Source organism: Biomphalaria glabrata, chromosome 6 (assembly GCF_947242115.1).
Source record: "Biomphalaria glabrata chromosome 6, xgBioGlab47.1, whole genome shotgun sequence".
Lineage (NCBI taxonomy): Eukaryota > Metazoa > Mollusca > Gastropoda > Planorbidae > Biomphalaria > Biomphalaria glabrata.
The window spans coordinates 13,610,554-13,628,477 of record NC_074716.1 but is presented as its reverse complement, the minus strand read 5'-3'; the positions used below and the strand labels follow the sequence as shown (position 1 = coordinate 13,628,477).

At 37.8% G+C, this 17,924-nt stretch overlaps 2 protein-coding genes across 14 annotated transcripts in view; one reads left to right on the top strand and one right to left on the bottom strand.

Moving 5' to 3' along the window:
* LOC106052128 (cubilin-like) overlaps nucleotides 1-17,924 on the bottom strand; it is a 300,170-nt gene that overhangs the window by 23,882 nt on the left and 258,364 nt on the right. For all 9 annotated transcript variants that reach the window (XM_056033924.1, XM_056033928.1, XM_056033926.1 and 6 more), the window contains exon 6: nucleotides 1,174-1,385. In XM_056033924.1, the coding sequence (XP_055889899.1) occupies nucleotides 1,174-1,385 (212 nt within the window). The remainder of the gene's footprint in view (nucleotides 1-1,173; nucleotides 1,386-17,924) is intronic.
* LOC106052130 (uncharacterized protein MCAP_0864-like) lies at nucleotides 3,023-17,679 on the top strand. 5 transcript variants are annotated; one of them, XM_013207398.2, is made up of 9 exons: nucleotides 3,023-3,103; nucleotides 6,810-6,942; nucleotides 7,075-7,198; nucleotides 8,098-8,196; nucleotides 8,689-9,311; nucleotides 9,440-9,553; nucleotides 11,097-11,318; nucleotides 13,147-13,414; nucleotides 14,718-17,679. In XM_013207398.2, the coding sequence occupies exons 2-9, from the start codon at nucleotides 6,844-6,846 to the stop codon at nucleotides 15,122-15,124; spliced, it is 1,956 nt and encodes a 651-aa protein (XP_013062852.2). In that variant the 5' UTR covers nucleotides 3,023-3,103; nucleotides 6,810-6,843; the 3' UTR covers nucleotides 15,125-17,679. The 5 variants fall into 5 exon arrangements, with proteins under 5 accessions (XP_013062852.2, XP_013062853.2, XP_055889909.1 ...); XM_013207399.2 differs by lacking the exon at nucleotides 3,023-3,103 and adding an exon at nucleotides 3,364-3,423; XM_056033934.1 differs by lacking the exon at nucleotides 3,023-3,103 and adding an exon at nucleotides 3,572-3,732.

Sequence of the window (17,924 nt, the reverse complement as noted above, 5' to 3'; positions counted from 1 at the left end):
TAGGGGCTCTGTAGTGGAGTGGATACCTTTTCAGGAAACACCGGCCACCCAGATATACACGTGACCCTTCCCCCTAGATGGCACCTTTTGTCCGCTCATAACAAGGCAGATCAACGTGGGCACTGTCCATTCGACCGGCATCTCTTGTCGCTGTAGTGTCCGTATGTTACTGGACCTATGTCGTCTCCATTCCCTGTTTGTGCCTGGTTCTACACCATGTGTTTACGTATGTTACTTATTTATATTAGATAGTAATTTTATTTAGTATTCTATATAGAATGTTCACTGTCCATCTTGTAAATGTATTTTTACATCACGTGTTTAGATACTGGCTTTCAAGAAACAGTATATTTGTGAGTGTATAAATTTGTTATATTTAATTATAGTTTTTGTAAGGAAAGGAAAGAGCGAACAATGTATATATATGTTAGTGTTATGTAGAACAACTAGTTGATTTATTTTTAGAGAACTATGTTGTCATTTATTTTTATAATGTTTTTTTTTGGTGTTCCATATCTCTCTTGTGTTTGTAAAAGAGATGATTGGTTCACACCATCAGATTTTCTTTTTGTTTTTTGTTAGATCTAGTATTTAGGCCTATTAATTATGTTTAATTTATGTTCATTTGTAATTATGTTTGCCTTTGGCAGGTCTTTAGTATATAATAAACAGTTTGGAATCATCATACGAGTTACCTTCGTCATGTCATTTAGTGTGTTCTGTGACAAACCCACCACATATGTATAATCTATTTTTACAATCTGTGCGAATGACCGGAAGTGTGTTGTTTTTTAGAGAGAGACCAGCTAGTGTGTGATATGCATTAAAGCTGATTAAAAGTTTATGTGTTTGATCTAGTGGTTTCATTGTCTTATTTCGTTAACTAGAACTGAATCAGGGACACCTAGACGTATCGAGACCTAAGGTAGATTCCATCGAGTTATTATTATAAATATAATACGAAATCTGTGACACTGAGATATGCATTGACAGTAAACAATCATTAAAATACTCATTCGGCTTAAACTGAAAGATCTAGATTCTATTATTCTATATCTAAGAAGTTTTAAATGTATTTTTGTTACTGATTCAAAGATTGGACGCAAATGTGCTTGTTAGTAAGTCAACTCTAAGTTAATAAAAAAAAAGCTTATCAGGCAATAATAATATTACCTGCATCAATAAATTCCCAGGTGCCATTGAAGCCACTGCTACTTTTTTCGTGATTTGAATAGAACCACAGAATCAGGATGTTTTTAGTGGATACCACCATTTTGGGCAGGTTGTCTTTCCCCTCACCACAAAATGGGCCAGTCATTCCTGCCTCCAGGAGGTTTTCAGTTTCCTTCTGAAGTTGTGAGTAAATTTCAATGTAGTCATAGCAACTGAAAAAAAATGAAGCAAACTGTCACACCAGAAATTGTATAACAAAATTAAAAAAAAAAGTCGAAGATAGAGAGAGAGAGAAAGAGAGAGATAGAGATAGAGAGAGAAAGAGAGAGACAGAGAGAGAGAGAGAGAGAGAGTTCTAAAATAGATCTTGATGCAAATGAAATAAAATAGCAAAGTTACAGACAGTTTGTGTTTCCACACACTCAATCTCGGCCCCCAAAATGGTCCGCCCAGGCAGATAAAAATGCAGCTTACAAAATTATGAGAAAGAATATGAAAACTATGAACTACAAACTATCAAAAACTACAACCCTATCTCCGTCGATACATAAAGAAGAGGCGTACTCGTGACAAAAATGGTGCCGATAGTGTTGTATTGTTAGTTCGACTAAAGACTTGCTACCACAGGATACGGAGATTTATTAATGTTATTATTATTACATTGTTTATATTCACATGTATTTAATGAAATGATAGTTATGAAGGTGTGAACCTGGCCTAATTGATGTTACTGAATGATTATCCAATTGATTTCATTGTTTTGTAAAAAAGGCAATCTCGCATTCAAAGCCTCAAAAAAGCTAAATACTTAGAATGTGCGAAATGTTGCGTCAAGAAAAAGGTTTGGGAACCACTGCCTTAGTCTGTTGGACCCAAAGATAGGAAGGTATTCAGTGGTGGACAAACCATAGACTTATATAGTATATATAAGTGTATGGGACAAAAATTTTTTAGGTGCGTGCCAAAAACTTAAAGAAAATTTTACGGCGGGCCAAAATATTTTTTTAAAAATTTAATACAGAAATGTCATTTTTAGATTTAATGAATTTGGTTCAAATTACGACGTAGTTATTCTTAAGAGTGAATTAAAATGTTCATCTTTCAATCTATGTATAGACAGTCTTTAGAAAGATTCAATATTGAAATTATCCACTTTCACAAGCTACTGATTACCTTAAGCTTCTATCATGTAGATCTACAAGAAGATGTAAACAATGCACAAATTCTATTAAATTTGGATCAATTGGATTGCCTTAAGGCCATTGAAATCTTTCAAATTCAAATGACTTCAAGTTTAGAAGTTTTCATCATATTTCCTGTCTTCCTGCACATCAGTCAGTGAAATGCACCTCTTCTAATGTGGTTTGTGTAGGCTACTTTGTAAAAAAGTATTTACAGCTCCTTACTTCATAGAATCCTAAAAGCGGCTGGTAAAATCATTGACAAAAAAACAAAAAAAAAACTCATTTGGGCAGCTGTTTGAGACAAACATTCATAAAAAAGCTAAAAAGATTCTAGAAATAAAAAATCACCTTTTGGGTCAGGTATTTTGTGATTTTACCATCACAAAAGAGATACAAGACACCGATAGCAAAGACAAACAGACACAAAACACTTCTTTGTTCCACTGGCAATCAAATCATTAAATAGAAACAATCTGATATAAACTTTTCGCACGTAAATTATGAGTGAGTTTTGGTTTTCTATAACTATAATGTTTTGTTTGGTGTAATGCACAAATTGTAAGACAAATTTCCTTATGGATAATAAAGATTATTATTATTATTATTTTCAGCCCCACACTTGTTTAAAAAAAACACATTTAAAAGCAGCTCTACTTTTGTTTTAAGAGAATTGCGAATAAGTACGTTCTGCAATTCAGCACATTGAAGTGAAAGAAGTAACAAGCATTCGTGATAAAAGCTTAAAGGTTTACATTCAATTATTATTTTTAATTAATTACTGCAAACTAAGTGGCGGGTCGGGTTAAGTCTATCAGCAGGCCGTAGTTATCCCATCACTGGTGTCATTGGTAGTACAAACAGGGCAAATAGTCCTGCAACTTGTCCAAGGAAGTCACGTTGTTGACCTAAGTAGGGCCTACTGTTTGGTCTAATATCAGATGTTTGTTGTCGGTTAGGTCTGCGTGGGATGTGACAATATATGTAGGTCGCAGCGACTCGCAGCTGGGGCACGTGAAATACTTCGCTCCTCATTAATCACCGATTGTCATCTATCCACTTTTAGTAGGTAAGTTAATTGTAGTTTTAGCTAGATCTTCGATTAATGTGATTGTAGAGGATATTGTTTCATTGTTTCTTATCTTATCTTCTTATATGATACAGACATTACTTCAAAAAATATGATTACGTCCTACGCGTCATCCATTTAGTCATGCATATCAACAAATGACCTAAATTCTGCCAAGTCACTGGTTTTCCTGGCTAGCTCAGGCAACCCATTCCATGCTCTAATAGTGCTAGGGAAGAAGGAGCATTTGTAAAAATTTGTCCTAGCATATGGAACGAGGAATATGCCTTAATTTTTGTGTCTTTCTGAGTATTTTATTAATATTTTTTTTTTGTATTTGAAGATTATGATTCAGTGTTTTATGTACAATGGCTACTTTACTTTTAACTCTCCTATCGTGAAGGCTTTCTAAATTGTGATTTTACTAAAGGTGCTACTCTAGTCAAATGCTAAATAGCTAAATTATAACATATATACATAGCCTACTTGTTACATTATAGCTTTTATAAATAGCGGCTACATTATAACAGTTATATATACTAGCTACATTGCAACAAATATACGTTCTGGCTACATTACAACATTTATACATAAAAGGTAGGCAACATTATAAAATTTATAAATATAAAGGGCCTATATGTCTCTATTATCCATTGCATATAATTTAAAATGAAACTGAAACTGATTTGTTTAGAAATAAGTGTGTCTGATACTATACAGAAGGGGCAAGTCTATACAATCATGTTATCGAGAAACACGACCAAATCACCACACATAATAAAACTATATCGGCTGACCTACATATCGTGTTTGATGTGCTAGTCTTTTTTCTTGGCTCAGATAGACATTTTTAAATGCTTTAAGCACACATGCCAAATTAATTGACAGGTAAGCCGCTGTTGTGATACTATTTAGGCCTACTACCAAAACATTAATTTTGTTATATATTTGTATTGAACTAAATATAGTCTGTGAAATGCAGAGCGTGTGGATGAGAAATAAAACAAAAAGCTTAAAAATAAAAACATTACCAATCGAGAGGTTGGCGTCGTTATGACACTGTTTACTATCAATAAATAATAATGTTATGTTGATGTTTAAAAATTGTGAAATGTCTCTTACGCGTCTTACTCGATACTTAGAATCTTTTCTTTTACTGCCTCGTATTTAGTAAGTTATCTTTGCCGAAATTGATAATGGATATTAGCAGTCCACTACCTATAAAATGCTTCCTAATGGCACATGTCTCAAATAGCCTTTGAAAACCAGTCCAATTCCTGGCCTTCACGTGTGGTTCAGATATTGACTGCGGGGGAACTGTTTTCACCGACAGAAGGGGCGAAGGCGAGTAACTGTCACCTAAACCAATATGATTCGAGCAGGAGGGGCTCGTTAGCCATGGCTGGATACCCACCTTCGAGAAAGAAAACTCAGAATTTCAACCTCTGCTGCTTTGCAGCTCTTCCCGATCATGGGAAAGTTTTCGGGAGTCAATACTGAGGAAAAATCAGGAGCCGGCGATCCTTAGGTAGTTTGCAGCACATATTGCTACAGCCTGCTACACCCTGGCAGAGCCTGCTACACCCTGGCAGAGACTGCTACACCCTGGCAGAGCCTGCTACACCCTGGCAGATACTGCTACACCCTGGCAGAGACTGCTACACCCTGGCAGAGACTGCGACGTCGCTGTCCGCAATCTGTGTCGGTACTTGCTGTTCCTTTGGATAGCTGTGTGGAGACGGAAGACATGCTGTGTGGGTGACATTGTTTCGACCATGGCTAAGGTCTAGGCATTCATCTCATTTCACGACTGAAGGTGGCCATTACATAGACTTAATAAGAGCTTCGGGGAAAAAAAAGTGTTTCGGTGTGTGAAGAAACAAGTCCCTTTAAGTTTAAAGTGCGTTTTAATTGTGAAGCATTTCAACATAACATATATACACGGCAAACATTATATACAGGTAACCAACTCTACTAGATGACTTCTTCTCTTCTTGTTTACACACTCGTCACTTCCGTAAGTCCCCTAACTCTCGATACCCAACACTTGACCGTGTGTCACGGTTGACCACACACAGTAACCGTGTCACAACACGGTGTTATTGACGGTCGTTGACTTGTAGCACCAAACTGCTGGTACACAACTAAACAGCAGTAGGCGTATTATATTTTATCTTATAAAGAATTACCTCTTTGTGAAAAAAAAACTAGATAAAACCGTTTATTACAATATAGACACATTTAACTTGGGATGAATTGAAATAAACTTAGGCCTATATATTAAACTTAAAATAAAAACACGTCTTTACACTCTGGCATTCTGAAGTAGTCTGACGTACTTAACACACTCTACGAAAGAGACGCTTATCTTGCATCATTATACAAGACTAACATTAAGTTAATGCTCTCTCTCTCTCTCTCTCTCTCTCTCCAACTAACAATAAATACTCCCTTCCCATATCAAATAGGAAACACACTCAGGTCATACTATTTGAATTGATAACCTTTCAAGAAGTAGTCTGTTCTTATCTTGTAAATGTTCGATCTATTCTGATTAGATATTATATAAATACAAAAAACAGAAATGGAAAAGTGGTTTGAGTGCTGGGACAAGTCCCAAAAAGTCCGTGGAGTCGAGGCGCCCTGACCGCACTTCCCCGTGGTGGAGGCTGTCCAGGCCTGAGCAAGCTATTATAGCACAGTGCAGGACAGGCCACTGTCCTGTTGGCTCATATTTCTCGCGGCTATGGCCAAATTTTGATTCACGGTGCCCCCGCTGCGGGGAAGAAGAGGAAACCGTGCCTCATATTCTGTTTGACTGCCCCAGACTTGCTGATCTCCGTCTCGACAGGTCTGGGAAACCCAAAATTCTCGACCTGTATGGCGACATTTATGCACTACGCAAGACAGCAGGGTTTCTGCCCAGGGCTTTTGCAAGAGAGGATTTGAGCCTCTCAAGCCCTCACTCTAATGGAGTTTGATGATGATGATGATGAGTAGATATTACATGGCGTTACTCTCTCATCATCAAGTTTCTAGCTGCTAGGCTTTTGACTATGACGTACATATGAACTAACAAGTAAATAGCTTTAGTTGGATCTGATAAACACAAGTAGGGGTAGGGCAGTTGTGATTGTGGTTTCAGTACTTCGGTGCGTGGAATCAGCAGCACCGCAAGGCGCCTAAATGTAAAGTCAGACGCCATTGGTCGTTCTCAAAAAGTCTAAAACGTTTTATTTGGTAATAGGTCTCACTGGTGCCATTTTTGTGTGTGGGTATTTCATGCTTAAAACATTTAGCTTCGAATTAAATATATTTTGTAGTGCTGACTACCGTTAAATTAGAGACATTAAATGGTAATTAGTGACACTCTTATGTCTTTGTAGTCACTGTGCAGTGTGATTAAAGACTCAAACCGCAATGTCTAAAGGCATCATTGGTATGATTCAAACCAAACTAAGTTTGATTCAAATACAAAAGTCTGAAGTCATCGCAGTGCTGGAAAGCTATGTTGACAAGGTGAGCCATAACAAACATGTATTATATATAATACTACATAGAGCAGTCACTCGCATGGCAGCAGTCTCTACAATCTACATCAACAGATCATCATTATCATGCTAAATTTAGCCACCTTTTTTTTCTCTAAAGCAAACAAAGGCGGCGGCTGCAGCTGTTAAAAAAGATGGACAAAACGTGGACAAACTTAAAAAGATCAACTCAAACCTGGAATGTGCATTACATTTACTGTTTAGTACATACGGACATTTTGATAGTAAGTAATCACATAGCCATTTTGGTACATGTTTTTCCGTAGGCCATTTTGTTACATTAAAAAAAAAAGTTTTTTTGTACAGATAGTTCTAAGACATAAAAAAGTAAAGTTCCCCTTTCAGACCTGGTGGTCTATAGAGTAGATGATGTAAAGGTCATCTGTTTTGTGGTCTAAGGTTAACAAGGGTGTCATGTGGCCAGCACAACGACCAACTGCCTTTACTTTTCCCCAACAAATGTCAGGTACCCATTAGAACTGGGTGGACTCAAAGGCGCCCGAAGATACCGAGATTAAAAATCCTAGTCTTCACCAGGATTCGATTTCCAGTTCCCGGTTCGGCAACCAAGCGCTTTACCGCTCAGCCACCGCGCCTCCTTTAAGACATTAATTAACTCTAATACCATTAGTGAAGCTTTCATTTGACATAGCAATAACAGTAAGCCTACACCTTGTCATATATCTCAAGCCTGTTGCTGAAGTCCACTCTACGTGTCTTACACATTAAAGACGTTCCTTAACAAAATTTTATTTTGGTCACTATGCTCTTGGTGATTTGAACGATCAACTTTACAATGTCAAGGACGGTAAATTGAACTTAAGTTGCCAACTAAATTCGAGCGACAAATGGAAGAGTTTAGAACACAATCTATTATAAAAGTTAAAAAAAAAACATAGCTTATCAACACATCCTTTATTCTGTATACCATTATAACTTTATATAAATGTCTTTTCTTCCCCCCTTACTTTCTATAGAATGACTAAACCTCCAAAATTGTTCTCCTATAACCTATTTATACAAAGTCAATTTCAGCTCCTCAACCCTTTGACTTTGTTACGCCGTGTCATGTGATCAGTTTGTTTTGATTTGATATTTACATTGCTGCATGTGATACTTACAGACTGCACTGAAGAATCAACACAAGCTCGCGCTGCGTCTGCTATTGAACGTATCACTATGTCCTCAAAGACGAAAAGTCAGGCAGATACGCCAAGCCCAAGTAGGTACAAGGGAGTATGTGTCAAATACAAACTCGTAAGCGGCACCTACGGTTTTCGTATCACGACACATAACTGATATCTAATATCATATCTAATTCACATTATCAGCACAAATTGATCGATGATATAATCAAATATGAAACCATAAATAGCATTAGAAGACTTAGTAGAAAAGATGAGAATCTTAGTCTACTTATTTTTATTAACAAAAAAGGGCGAACTTTCGATAAACAAGCAAATGCACCTATTTCGAACGAGATAAAGATCAGAATGAAATTAGATTTTCCTTTTGAGATAATATCGAGGGAAACAAGAAATTTACATTTTTCAGCTTGTTTGAAAGTAAATAGTTTACATGTTTGAGCATAAAATATACAAAATGGCTACTTATTTTTAAAATCATAAGTTTGACCAATAGTAACAGTTGCACCTTTTAAAAAAAAACACGTTAAAGGTCATGCTAAATTTGCGTTTTTTTTTTAAATTTTCAGTTGCCATTGTTTTCAATCGTCGCTTGGAGCAGCTAGAAGTTCATGTTAGTGCTCAGGATGAACAAAATCAAAACCTGAGATCTGCCAATGAAGACCAGCAGCAGAAGTTTCTCGCCTGTGATTTGCAGCTGAAAACATTGAAAGAGAGTCTGGAAGATCTAGAGCGGAGACACGCTTCAGAGATATCTGCCTTGAAGCTTCAGAAAAACGATTTGGAAGACAACCTGGCCACCACGATGTCAAGTCTGAAGATTTTAGAAAATGCGACTAACACGAACAACGAAAAATATTTGGAGAGTTTCGTTATGAAGAAGCATTTTTGCGAAACTTTAGAATGGAGAGGCGAGACGGCGAAACTGGTGGAGCTGCTGGTCAGTACAACAGAAGCGATGGAGTATGATTTGAAAAATGTCATGGAGTGGCATAAAGAGCTGGACAAAGAAGTCAAGGATACATGTGCAAAGGTAAAGGACGTTGATAATCGGGTTCAATGTTGCACAGACACTTTATGTAGAGAGGAGATGACCTTGATGAAACTTGGGGACATAGTTGACAGACTCAAACACAGAAAGCGCAGTGAGATATATCCTCTTCGTGAGGCCTACGAAAGACTTAACACCTCTGTAAGTTGACTTACCTAGGTAAGGTTTTGTTAACGTGTGCATGCTATTAAAGCAGGAAAAGTGATCTCTCATTTACTGCATATATTAAGTAGTCATACATAAAAAAACAACAACACTATCTTCATCAGATGAATTTAACATGTACGCTTATCGCCACAAAGCTGTTGCCCCTTGATAAACTGTTATCTAGCCTGCAAGAACTGAGGGAGGATTTATTGGCACGCAAAGTATTTCAGTATAATGTAAGTGTTAAATAAACTTTTATTCTTTAATTCTACATTTTACAACGAGTGGAATTTGTATGTAATGGTATGAAGTTGATTTAAATGTCAGAGAAACAGTGCTACCACAATATACACACACTCATTGTTGTAAACGTGTTCACAAAATAACTCAAACTTTTAATTGTTTGCAATGTAGCGTTAGACATAATACACCAAAACTAACTCTATCTTCTCTTCTTATATAATACAGACGTTACTTGATAAAAGAAGATGATTACGTCCTACACGTCATGCATTTAGTCATGCATGTTAACCAATGACCTAAATTCTGCCAAGTCACTGGTTTTCCTGGCTAGCTCAGGCAACCCATTCCATGCCCTAATAGCACTAGGGAAGAAGGAGCATTTGTACTAATTTTTCCTAGCATATGGAACGAAGAATATATGTCTGTATCTTTGTGTCTTTCAGAGTATTTTATTAAATTTTGTTTTTGTATTTGAAGGTTATGGTTCAGTGTTTTATGTATGATTGCTACTTTACTTTTGAGCCTTCTGTCCTGAAGGCTTTCTAAATTTAGTGATTTTACTAAAGGTGTTACTCTAGTCAAATGTGAATATTCGTTTGTTATGAATCTCACTGCTCTATTTTGTGTCTGTTCCAGTTTCTTAATGTTTTCTTGAGTTGAGGGGTCCCAAACAGAGGATGCATATTCGATTATTGGACTAATCAATGTTAAAAAAAAAACATTTTAGTTTTATGTTCTTATTTGATGTATAGAAATTTCTTTTAATAAACCATAATGCTATGTTTGATTATGGGATTCCGTGACAGTTTTTCATTTATTATATAACACCTAGGTATTTTGCTTTTTTAGTCTGTGTTACTGGTTTGCCATGAAAAAGATAAGTGGAATTAATTTGTTTTAGTTTTTTTGTTACTCTTAATAACTGACATTTTGCTGTGTGGAAAGACATGCTCCAATTTGATTCCCATTTCTGTAATTCATCTAATTCTCTTTGTAAAATTTCTGTATCTTGTGTTGTTTTTATTGTTCTATATATTATACAATTGTCTGCAAATAATCTGACCTTTGTTTCTGAACTAATGCAAATTGGTAAATCATTTAGGTAAATTAAAAATAGTAGTGGACCTAAGACTGTGCCTTGAGGTACACCTGAGTTTACTGTTATTGGTGTCGATTTAGAGCCATTTATTATTACAGTTTGTTCTCTCACTATCAGAAAATCTTTAATCCACTGATGCTATGGACCTTCAATGCCAACATATTTTAATTTTTAAACTATGGTGGTGAACTTTGTCAAAAGCCTTAGAAAAATCTAGTAAGGTAGCATCTATTTGCTCACTATCATCTAAACCTTTTGAAAAATCATCTATCAGTCCTATTAGTTGTGTTTCACATGATCTATATTTCCTATAGCCATGTTGGTATGGTGTGAGGACATTATGTTTGTCTAAGTGGTTTATGATGTTGCTACATATAAACTTCCCAATCGAAGGAATAGTTTTCTTTATTGTTATCTACATCTCTGTACTTAAAAAGGCAAATCAGCGGCTGGACACCTGTGACAAGGACTTAGCCTCTGTTCAGTCCAGGCTAGATCAGCATGACCTAAGTATCAGAGATTCAACAAGGACTGCTCTAGTGAACGATCAATTCTCTCGCCAATCAGTGAGAGAATGCAAGCAATCTTTGGCTCAACTTGAAACTCAGCTCGCCAAGCTAGGGAAAGACAATTCAGAGAAATGCAAACAGATATCACAGGTAACCCTTCACAAAAAATCTTTTTGAATTCAAAGTAAAAGTCAGCACGTTTAAAGAACCACACATCCCACCTTTTCACCCCTGACCTATCCATTAGTCTGTTGGACCGTTGGGGCACCACACATGATCCGTCGACCGTCTTTCTCCATTCCTCTCTGTCTTTTGCCTTAGAATCTCTTTCAATGACAGGCCTGTCCTTTCTTTTTTTTCCTGGTAGTGTTCCTGAAGGAAGGTCTTTGCGAGCCCTGAGGACCTTGTAATATGGCCATAGAGTTTTTGCTTGCATTTTTCTGACAGTTGTTAGCAGGTAGTTGTGAGGTCCAAATGCTGTACTAATCCTGTCTCCACTCTCTTCGTTTGTGATGCGTTCTATGTGATACCTCGGATCTCTCTGTCATCATCATCACTCCTTTGAGTTCAACATAGGGCCTCGACAAAAACATGCCACTCTCCACGGTCTCTTGCTAGCTTTTTGATGGTGTCCCAGCTCTTCCCGGTCTTCTCTGCTTCTTCGAGTACACTGCCTCGCCATGTTCTTTTTGGTCTTCCTCTGCGTCTTGTTCCCTGGGGGTTCCACTCTAAGGCCTGCCTAGCTCTGTTGCTGGTATCTTTTCTAAGGGTGTGACCAATCCATCTCCACTTCCTCTCTAAGATCTGCACTTCTATATTTTTCTGTCCACTCATCTCCCACAGTTTGGTGTTTTCTACTTTGTCGTACCAGTGTATTTTTAGGATATTTCTCAGGCATCTGTTGATGAAGGTCTGTATTTTTTTTTGTTGTGGCTTCAGTTGTTCTCCATGTTTCAGAACCATACAGTAGGACAGCCTTGACATTAGAGTTAAAGATTCTTAGTTTAGTCTTGTTTGAGATGTAAGGAGATTTTCAGGTTGGTTTTAGCTGTGTAAATGTCTGACGTGCTAGATTTATACGGCGTTTAATGTCTCTCTGTAGCATCTAAATTTGATTGCCAGGATCCTCCTCTCTAGTTATGCAGTCAGCGTCCAAGACTCGCAAGTACGTAAGATTTACTTGCCTTTAACCCTCCACTCGCTTCAGCGATAAATTCTCACCTAAGGATAACTAGAACTGCAATTACTTCGAAAGTTATTATCTATACTTTTGTACAAGAGAGCATAAGTTCTTTAGTCTTAGGTCAAGACATTTCAGGATATGAGGTGCCGTGATAATGGAATCTTTTGGGCTGCAGTTTCTCAGGTAAATCACTGTACAATACCTATTATCTTTTCTTATAAGACTTCCTCCAATGTTCTGATGTGGATGTATACACTAAGCAGCGGCCATACGGATGTCTATGTTATTGATTACGCACGTCGGTGGTTTGTCCGATCCTCTGCGGCACAACGGGTAGTAATTTCGAGCGGCAGGAAAGCAACGCGTTAGGGCCGGATATGGTCCGCGGGTCTTACTTTGGACAACACTGCTTTAATTAATAATTTTAAGCCTTTAGATTAAGTACAGACGAAATCGGTTTAACTGAGCACATCGGAATTCGATTTTTTTGGTCCTATTACCCAGCTATTTCGAATAACCGGTTTGAACAATTATGATAGAGCTTGTTTCGGTGATTTAGGACTCGGTCCGAATAAGCGGATGGTCCAATTAACCGGTGGTCAGATTAACCGAATTCGACTGTATAGTCTTAAAATGAATGTTGAGTATCTATAGGTATTTTGAAAAAAAAAATTCACAAATCCTATCTAGTTTGTGATTCGCCAAAATTGTTAAGCCAACAAGTATTTAAGTACTAGGTTCAAATTTTATCATGATGACATAATTATCCATGACTTTTGTTGAAACTTCACGTAGGTAAATCAACGTCTGGACACTTGTGAACAGAGCATGACAAATTTCAAAGCCACTCTAGAACTCCATGCCAGAAGTTTGCCGACTGTGAGTAGACTGTCCCAACAGAACGGTGAACTAAAAAGACAAGTGGAGACAACCTCTGTGCAGTTACGAGAAGATCTGAGAAATGTCCAAGAAAAACTCTTAACCGAAAACGTGGAGAAACTGAAAGTGTTGGTTAGTGAACACTGTGAGAGAAGAATTGCTGATACGTGGAATATTTATAAAGGCAGGTGACATTTCCTTGTATACTGTTCAATTAGGGAAGATTACGAGAGTAAATATTCAGGAAAAATAAGAAACAATTAAAGTAAAATTCAGTATGGGTGGGGGAGGATAGTAATTAAGTGGTAAAACAGTGGTAGATGAGTGGTAGAGCGCTCAGCTAACAACCAACCGCCATAGTTTAAATCCCGGTGAAGACTGGACCTTTAATTTCGAGATACATTTGGACGTCCAAGAGTCCACCCAACTCTAACGAGGATGGAGTCCGCCTAACTCTAACGAGGCTGGAGCCCACCCAACTATAACGTGGCTGGAGCCCACCCAACTCTAACAAGGCTGGAGCCCACCCAACTCTAACGAGGATGGAGCCCACCCAACTCTAACGAGGCTGGAGCCCACCCAACTCTAACGAGGCTGGAGCCCACCCAACTCTAACGAGGCTGGAGCCCACCCAACTCTAATAAGTCTAGAGCCCACCCTACTCTAACGAGGCTGGAGCCCACCCAACTCTAACGAGGCTGGAGCCCACCCAACTCTAACAAGTCTGGAGGCCCCCCCTCAACTCTAACAAAGCTGGAGGCCACCCAACTCTAGCGAGGATGAGGAAAGAGTGGCGGTTGGCCAAATGAGCTTTCGTGACAGTATGAACGTTGTTGAAAGTAAACAGGACTCTTGGTGAATGCACGAACAGAAAGTAGACGTGAAGACATGGGAGGACTAGGGACACATGCACAGACAAAGAGATAAAAAAAAAGACAAACAAGAAAAAGAGCTAAAGAGAGAGACAAAGAGAAATGGAGAAAGATAGAAATAGAAAGAAAAAGGGAGAAAGAGAGAGAGAGAGAGAACGTGGAAGTGAAAGACAAATATAAACAGAAAGATATCTAGAGGGAAAGAAGTTATAGAGTAAAATTTGTTATGGTTGGTGTATCTGAAACAAAATTTGTTAGGGTTGGTGTATCTGAAACAAAATTTGTTAGGGTTGGTGTATCTGAAACAAAATTTGTTATGGTTGGTGTATCTGAAACAAAATTTGTTAGGGTTGGTGTATCTGAAACAAAATTTGCGAAATGTGTTTTTTTTTTTTGCTAATAATTTTATGACGCAACATTATGGAACAAATACACTATTTTATCTTATCTTATCTTATATAATACAGACGTTACTTTACATTGTTATCTTACTTCTACATTTTAATGTTAGCAAAAAACATAGATACAATGTAAAAGTTTTGTAGCCGCCAAATTTAAATAAAATTGTGAAGATTATAAATCTATTTCATTTTTTTTTTAAATATTTGTTCCCAGTTCAACATTCTTCGGTTGGATTTTCTGCCAATCTTGACGGCTACAGATACTTCACGGAAGGAGAGACGGTGAAGCCGTACAGATCGTCTTGGAAAGAAAGTGATTCTTTTTCCAACGTCACGGGAGAGTTCGTGGCCCCTCGAGATGGTGTCTACATAAGCGTTCTCACCCTGAAGCAAAGTGGAGACGGGCAAATCAGGGCACACGTCTGCCGGCTACCTAAGGGAGAAAGTGGTTTGAAATTGGTGTGCAAAGCCTCAACTGGAGGCATTGATGAAAGTTGTACAGGTGTTGGATACTTCCGTTTGAGGGTCGGGGATAAGATGATCATGAGAATAATTAGCATGGATAACACTGCCAAACTGACACCGTATACATCCTTCACTTGCTGTTATCTTTCCGCATGATGCTAAGTCTTATCTATCATGCATTAATGTATTATATAGGGATTTGGTTACGCGAACTGTCATAGCACCCCTACGACGAAGGGAAAGATGAAATGAAAGATGATATATTATATATTACTAGTCGACCCACGGCGTAGCATACGCCGTTATTTTGCAGGGCCGGCCTTAGGCCAATTTAATCTATGCGACTGCAGTGGGCCCCGCACTTTCAAAGGACCCGCGCTAATTCTAGGTGTAAATTATTAACTTAAACCATTTTTAAACTTATAACAGAATTCCCGCAGCCGTCTGATTTACCAGGAGCTCTTGGAAATCTTCTGAAATTGCAAAATATACGAAAAAGTCATGGAAATCTCCGGAAATTATTTAAAATCTTTTGAAAACTCATACAAATCTCATGAAATATATATACAAAAATTGTCGTTTTGGGGTGTCATTCAATATGGAAAACGCCAATCCTACGCGCGATAAATAAAAACGGCATTATGCATTACCCGTAATTGTGTAATCTGGTGAAAGAAGCTTCTCGCACCTCAAACTAATGAAGAATTACTTGAGGTCAACAATTCTCGTAGATTGAAACATTTAGTAATTCTTGCTATTGAGCGTGATCTATGTAGGAAACACAATTATTTTGATATACTTTATGACTTTGCTACACGCAAGGCTCGTAAAGTAATTCTGTACGTAGTAAAGAATGAATAAAAAGCTTAGACGATTTTTTTTTTCTAATACAAATTCTTAAATTTCACATATTATCCCACTCTCTACCCAAACTTGGCCCCGCGAAATCCGTTTTGCATAGGGCCCCACAACGGTTGAGTCCGGCCCTGCTATTTAGTAACGGGTGAATACAGAGTAGATTACTTGTTCTCTCCCCCCCCCCCCTCTTTTTTTCTCCGCTAAAACTACGTGGGTAGATATAAAAAGAGTGATCTTTCCATGACTTCTTGGTCACAACGGTTAAATCCGGCCCTGTTCTCCCCCCTCTTTTATTTCGTAGAGTAACTCTAGTCCGACTTGCAGAAATAAAAGAGTGATCTTTCCTTTACTTCTTCTTCTCATCCAAACTCTTGAGCGAAGAAGAGAATTATATATATATAGATAGATATATCATTTATATGTCTGCCAGAGATGTAGAAAAATGTGCAGGTCGGATCTGGATTAGCGTAGTCATGTGAAACACTGCACTCATCCTTACACTTCGGAATGGAAGACATTGCTATTATTATTATCTATTATGTTTATATATGACCTTGTCATGGATCATAGTAGCCTTTTATCAAGTAATCATTGTGTCATGTATAGGTGTATCTCACAGCAAGGAGACGTGTAGCAGTCTGCCACGTATACGTGTCATAGCACTGTAGCAGTGTGTCACGTTTGATGTGTCAGTTCATTATAGCAGTGTGTCACGTTTGATGTGTCAGTTCATTATAGCACTGTGTCACGTTTGATGTGTAGGTTCAACATAGCGCTGTGTCACGTTTGATGTGTCAGTTCATTATAGCAGTGTGTCACGTTTGATGTGTCAGTTCAACATAGCGCTGTGTCACTTTTGATGTGTCAGTTCATTATAGCGCTGTATCACGTTTGATGTGTCAGTTCAACATAGCACTGTGCCACGTTCGATGTGTCAATTCATTATAGCGCTGTGCCACGTTCAATGTGTCAGTTCATTATAGCAGTGTGTGCCATGTAGCAATGCGTCAGTTCACTATAGAGGTTAGTGTCATGTAGCGATGTGTCAAATCAATGAAGCAGTGTGTCAAGAATCTATATCAATGCATTCAGAATATTTCGTATCTATGCGACACATCTTTGTGAACACGTGTCCCGTATCTATGCAAAGTATCTTGCAAAATAGAAATGTCATGCAGTAATGTGTCAAATCAAAGTGTCTTGAAGCGATACGCCATGTATTGTAGTATTTATGTATTTGAACGTCTTATGTCAATTAGTCATTTAGCGATGCAAAACGCATCGCGCCTAAGTATTTATCTTTTTTAAAAATGACTTACTACTGTATATACAATTCACAACTAGCTATCAATCACGGAGCAATGTCACGTTTTATTCAATATTTCGCGCTGCAATCTGTCACGTAATACTTTGTCTTAGGCAAGGATCCTTCTGGGAGTCTCAAATTTATGTACCCGCTACCTTCGCAAAAGCTCTCACGAAAGTAATGGGGCACACTGAGACTATCATAGTATTAATGTATCACGCAATATTTGTGGACGCAATGTGTACCAATGTTTCTTCTGTGTGTCATTGTCTCTCTAATCCTAGTATGAGCCAGAAGTGTGTAGTTGAGCCATGTTTCAAACAGAACTGCCGCACTTTATTACTTAGCGATATGTCAGCTAGCAATGCGGGACTAAACAAAGTCTTAGCTAGCTAAGGGAGCTCATCTTAAAATGCTTGGCACAGTGAGTAGGTTCCAATTTAGATGCTTGAAGCCCTGTAGATCATTAAACTCATCCTTAATCTTTAGACTCCAATGTATGGGTTCAAGTGATTTTGATATTAAAAGACCCATCTAGTGATATTTAGATTTGTGTTTGTTTATGTACACTTATATTTATCGAACCATTAATTTATAATGATTGCCATAAAGCCCATAGAGTTGTGTAGTAAAAAAAAAATTGCCATGTTTGGCAGCACTATTTAGAGTCAGAAACAGCTTTCCCCAGGCGTAGATAAAAAGTCTTTCATAATTGAGATATATAATTAGACGTACGGCCATATCCCACGATCCACTGGCCTCGCAAAGACCTTCCTGCAAGTAACGGTTCCA